This window comes from Thamnophis elegans, chromosome 7 (genome assembly GCF_009769535.1).
Source record: "Thamnophis elegans isolate rThaEle1 chromosome 7, rThaEle1.pri, whole genome shotgun sequence".
NCBI classification, from domain to species: domain Eukaryota; kingdom Metazoa; phylum Chordata; class Lepidosauria; order Squamata; family Colubridae; genus Thamnophis; species Thamnophis elegans.
The window spans coordinates 74,328,833-74,334,832 of NC_045547.1; the positions used below are offsets into that span (position 1 = coordinate 74,328,833).

The window sequence follows — 6,000 nt, forward strand, 5'->3', positions numbered from 1 at the left end:
TGAATGTTATGCTGTTTGCAGGTGAGAATTGGGACACTTTATTATTGAATTGGGACACTTTATTCCAGCTCTTTTGCTGGAAGGATTCGCAGCATACAAACTTAGTAGTAGCAATAGTGGTAGTAGAACGAAGGATGCCCAGAAGTGAGGCAATTTTGGAGACAGATTTTGCTCTCCCAACTCCATCGTATGTGCAATGCATTTTTAAAAGGGTGGGGTTTCCATCATGCAGGTACCACCTCCATCTTGACTCTTTTGTTGGCCTTCCTCCTCTCACTGGTAGATGGCCCTGTCTAGACAGTCCTCCAGCCCTATACGGCTGAGCCCTTCTGCAGAAGAGCAACTTGTTTGTTTGTTTGTTCATTTGTTTACAAGATTCAGAGGTTTCCTGACTCCAAAGTGTCTCTGGGCAGCTTACACTAAAAATAGGAAACAATTAAAAAACAACAACACTAGAAATAAAATCCCGTACAACCGGACAAGTACACTCCCTCAGATAGAAAACACAACCAACAAAGCTCCACAAACACACTAACACACACACACAAACACGCTAACACACACACACACACACACACACACACACACAAGGTCTGGTTGAACAGCCAAGTCCTTAAAATCTAGAAGTTGAGTCATGGTGGGTGGGTTTTTGTTTTTTCTTTTGGTTTGAAACAAAAAAAAAGACATTGTCAAGGTGAGAGCTAAACCAGAGGTGGGTTCCAACTTCTGTTACTGCCGGTTCGGCTTCGGATGTGTGCGTGCTTTATGAGCACATGCACAGTAGTAAGAAAACTTGCTTCTGCACATTGCAAAAAGCAAGATGACGGTGCATACACTGCCATCGATAGAACTGGTTCAGGGGCGTGGCCAACCACGTTACTACCTATTCGGCCGAACCGGTCCAAACCAGTAGGAACCCTCTTCTGAGCTAGACAGATCTGTGGGGAGACGCTATTCCAGAGGACGGCAGAGAAGAAGGCATGCCTTCTGGGGTCTCAATTGATTTCTTGTACATCTGAAGGGCCTCAAAGCATCATAACTTGTGCCTGTGCTTACCGGATGGGGCAGAAAGCTGGTGTAATGGAATGTGTGGATGGATCAAGAGATGTTAACTTGGAAAAAAGCAGGCAAGAGAAGCAGGAGCGTCCCAGTCGCTTAATTGGTCAGAGGAAGAAACTTCTAAAAAGACCCAATCTAGAATCAAGCCTACCCAACCTCATATCTTGATTTATTAATTTCCACCCGCTGTGTAGACTCTGCAATTTCATTGGCCCAATGTTATCTAGCGTGACATAAGAGAAGACAACCGAAGTCGAGGAACAGGGAATGGGAGCCAAGGTTTAAGCCAGTGGTGGGTTTCAAAAATTGTTCGAACCTACTTTGTGGGTGTGGCCTCTTTTGTGGGAGTGGCTTGCCGCCCATGTGACCAGATGGGAGTGGCTTGCCGCCCATGTGACCGGATATGAAGATGCCGACGACACTTGTCAGAACCACCTTAAATTACCTCACACACAGCACTGACATGCATAAGAATATGATGTAAACTTGTTTTTTAAAAGGCATCTTTGGTTTGCGTTAAAACAACTTCAACACACGCAATGTTCTGATTGCACCACAAACGCAGTCGTCATCCTTACCTTTCACAGAGGCACTGAGTTTTATAAATATGAGCATGATAGTGTAGAATAATCATATCCAAGGACCAGTGGTGGGTTTCAAAAAAGTTTGGAACCTCTTCTGTAGGTGTGGCCTGCTTTCCGGGTCCACTGGTGGAACCTCTTCTAACCGGTTCGGTATATTTGACGAACCGGTTCTACTGAATAAGTGCAAACTGGTAGAACCCACCTCTGGTTTAAGCCAACCTCTTCTGTCTTGATCGTTTTGGTATCTTGTCCTAATTCTTGCTTTTCTTTGTCTTTAATTGGAGCAGAACCGAACAAACATGACTTATGAGAAAATGTCCCGTGCCCTTCGCCACTACTACAAATTAAATATTATCAGAAAGGAGCCAGGACAAAGACTTTTGTTCAGGTAATTGTGATTTTTCTTTTTGTGCTTTTGTGCATTCCAAATTTTGTGAAAGCGTCTTGGTTCTTTTGATCACAGAATTTTTGTATTTACTTAGTTGTGTTATTGAAGACATATGTATGTATGTATGTATGTATGTATGTATATGTACCGTATTTTGTGGCGTCTAAGACGCACCAAGATTTTGAAGAGGCAATTATTTTTAAAACTTTTGCACTCTGCAGACCTCCCAAAACAGCCCATTTTTCACGAAAACAGGCTCAATTTTTGTCAAAAAAAAGGGCATGAATAGCCTTTAGGAGGCTTGTAGAGTGCTCCTAGAGGTTGGGGGGGGGGGCAAAATTGAGCAAATATTGGCCCATTTTTTGCTCATTTGTGCCCTCCCCAGCCCCCCGGAGCACTCCGGAAGCCTCCTACAAGCTATGCACTGCCATTTTTGCAAAGGGGGCGGGGTTTCAGGAGGCAAAAATGCTGTGTTCAATGTATAAGATGCACCCAGATTTTCAGCTTCTTTTTTGAGGGAAAAAGGTACATCTTATACTCGGAAAAATACGTTATATGTCACCCCTCAACGAAAAACGAAAACATCAACAAATAAAAACATAGACAAAGAAAGAAATGTCCAAGTTCATTTGATTGTACAAATCATCAAAAAAGGGAATTAAGTTTTTAGTATATAAAAAAAAATATTTTTCCAGAGGGAAATTTAACATTTTATGATTGACAGAATATATAAAAGTCTGTAGAGATTCTCAGTCATCCAGGTCATGGTTGTCCCAAAGGTGCTTTTTTCAGGAGGCAGCTGGACTTTTGAAGACTTTTCGCTTCTCATCCAAGAAGCTTCTTCAACTCTGGCTGGATGTCCCAAAGGTGCATACGCTATCCTGTCAGAGCTGAAGAAGCTTCTTGGATGAGAAGCAAAGCATTGTCAAAAGAAAAAACAAGGAAGCCCAGTTGCCTCCTGAAAAAAGCACCTTTTTTTCTGACACAATATATAATTTCCTAAAAAATTGCTTGATCATTGAGTCCTAAAATCCAATCCTTTATATGTGAAGAATTTTTCCACCTCTTCAGAATTATTCTTTTTGGTATTCCTAGAGCACAAAAAAAAACTTTCTTTGCTTAGAACAAGTTAAGTTTGAAATGATATGAATATAATGTAATACAATACACATGTCCTTAAAAATCAAAGTTTTTCCCATAATTCTAATATTACTCCAAAAGTACTTGACCATATCATAGGAGTAAAAGAGCTCTCAGACTTATTGCAATGCCAACACAAACAATTATTAGTCCATCCCTTACAAAACATTCTACATGGCTCTAATAAACACTCGCTGAAAGTTGTTACTGTTGTGAAAAAGAAAACTGTAAGGTAAGCTCCCCGTTGGGAGAGCGAGTACTTTCAGAGAAGCGTTGTGAGAGTTGTGTTGGAGAACACACAACCAGCATACAGAGACACTGCAGTTTAAATAGGCTTTTACTTTCGTGGAAATAGAGGTATCAGAGTCCATCAAACAGTCCAAGTCATACACGGATAAGACAGTCAGTCATCAATGTCTTTCAGTTAAGGGATAATCCAAATAACATAGTCCATAATCATACAATCAGTCCGGTACACAAAGTTTGCTAGCAGTTGCAAAACTTACAATAGCTCACAGCACTTTCTAACAGCCAGCTTCCAAAACACTCAGATCAGATCAGCCCAGTATCTAACGAACAGAGAGCTAACAGTCATTCTGGCTCCCTCTTATGGCCGATTGAGGAAAATAGCAACCAATCACATTTTACACCATGATTTAAAGAAACAGGTATAGCATTGTGACATGATTTATATATTGCCAACCCAACCGTTAGATTACATTCCTAACAAAAACCACTTATATGAATGGCCGACATTCACAGATACTGAGTTAGTCATTTCTCTTCGTTTCTGCAGGTTCATGAAGACGCCAGATGAAATTATGAGCGGCCGCACTGACCGCTTAGAACATCTGGAATCTCAGGAAATGGATGAGCAGATCTACCAGGAAGACGAGTGCTGAGGATTTGATCCACTTCCTTCACCGTGATCTATGGAGAACCCTTCTCTGGAGATCTATTGGGCTGGGAAAACAGGGCTCCAGGACTTGGCATTTATCTTGGACTGGCAGAACCTCCAAGCACCTTAGCGAAGAAACAGATTGGCAAAGGTGGCGTGGCAACAACATTTGGTTGAGAGAGGAGTGCATAGCCCTTCTCGCCTGGCTTTTAGGAACTGTCTCGCCTTGGGCTTGAATTTTTTTTGTTTCGTTTTGTTTTCGATTGGTCAGTTTGGGATATATTATTATTTTTTTTTCCTAATTAACCCGTCCAAGTAATATTTGGGCTTTTTAAAATAATTACTTTTGTAGAGCAGAACGTCAGGGAGCTGCGTATTCTGAATGCTTTCCTATGGAAATTAGCACAACGGTGGGTCAGCGCAGATTCTCACGAGAGCCTCTGTAGAAAAAATAATATTTTTTTTTTTTAAAAAATCAAGGGTCGGAGGACAAGAGGCATCAGAGAGAAACGACAGAGGCCAAAACTGCTTGCAGTCGGCATCCACTGGCACAAAGATAGATCAAAGGATGTGGACTGCAATCCATGGTTCAGAGCATGAGAAATACCAAAAAAAACCACCTTCTTGGTTGTCAAGGGGAAATTTCAGTGGTGAAATTCATTTTTTTTTCAGTGGGCGTGGCAGGGGAAGGATACTGCAAAGTCTCCATTCCCCCCCACACACACGCACTCCAGGGGAAGGATATTGTAAAATCTCCATTCCCACCACACTCTGGGGCCAGCCAGAGGTGGTATTTGCCAGTTCTCTGAACTACTCAAACTTTCCGCTACCGGTTCTCCGGAACCTGTCCGAACCTACTGAATTTCACCCCTGTTGCTGTCGTTTTGGAGTTGCCGTCGTTCGGGGAGCGTTGTTGGCCAACGTCGGCTCCTCAAAGCACCTGAACCGAATCGAGGCACCTGAGCACTGTTGGAATGAGTCGGAGGTGCTATTCCAGAAACCAGTAAAAGGCAAGAGAGTTTTGCAGGATGGTCCAGCTTCGAGAAAGGGCTAAGCGGAAACCACACTGATGGAGGTGGAATTTGTTGCTGGCTAGTTGCTAAAGGTATTTCAACTGCGAGGCTGAAGAATGTGTGGGCAGTGAGAGAGTTTTTCGGTGTCTCTCTCTCCCTCCCTCTTTGGGTTGGGGCAAGCCAGCTGCCTCTGGTCTGTGAGGAAAGCAGTTGGTCCTCCAAAGAGAAGGAAGGGTTTAGGATTTCCAAAATGGTGGCTATAATTTTCCCAGGAAGTGGCCTTCAACAGCTCCGAGAGGTGAAAATGAATCTCTGGGACTGACCTCCGTCTCCGTTCCCTTTGCTTCTGCTCTATCCACGCGCGTGAGCACCCACACACCGAAGTTTTCTAGTCCTCCTCCTCCTCATTTCTTAGGTGGATGTGAATACTGAAGACTACTATTTTTAATTACGTTTCAGTGTTCTGGATTCTTGCAACGACAGATGAAGCTTCGTAGCCTTAAGGAGAGATTTGTACGTGCCTTTGGTTGGTAGGAAGATTTTGTCCTGTAAAAACTCCGTCTAAGTTGAAGTTATCTCTCTTTCTATACACCACAAATGAAGTTATATTCCCTCAAGTTCAGGGGTTCATTTGTCATGACAAAATGCTGGCTGTCTAAGAGTGTTTATTATTATTTTTTATAGCAAGCTCCTGTAAATCATACATGAAAGAAGTCAAAATTCTTTTTCCACAGTAATTTAAACAGCGTCAGAAAAAAGTAACGAACTGTATCGCTAGGTTCTTTGGGGCAAATGAAGTATATTTGCATATGTTTTTTTTCTCTTTACTTTGTGTAATACTGCCTGCTTCTCTGACTTGAGGAGCACAAGGACTTGTCTTGGATTTCATTTTCACTTCCCATCCCCGGAAACCTGCTT

General features: G+C 42.4%; 1 protein-coding gene across 1 annotated transcript in view; it reads left to right on the plus strand.

Annotated features, from left to right (window-relative positions):
• Positions 1 to 4,786, plus strand: part of ETV6 (ETS variant transcription factor 6) — a 140,719-nt gene extending 135,933 nt beyond the window's left edge. The window contains exons 7-8 of the mRNA XM_032222084.1: positions 1,931 to 2,031; positions 3,968 to 4,786. Of these exons, the coding sequence (XP_032077975.1) occupies positions 1,931 to 2,031; positions 3,968 to 4,073 (207 nt within the window). The 3' untranslated portion in view covers positions 4,074 to 4,786. The remainder of the gene's footprint in view (positions 1 to 1,930; positions 2,032 to 3,967) is intronic.
• The last annotated feature ends 1,214 nt before the right edge of the window (positions 4,787 to 6,000 follow it).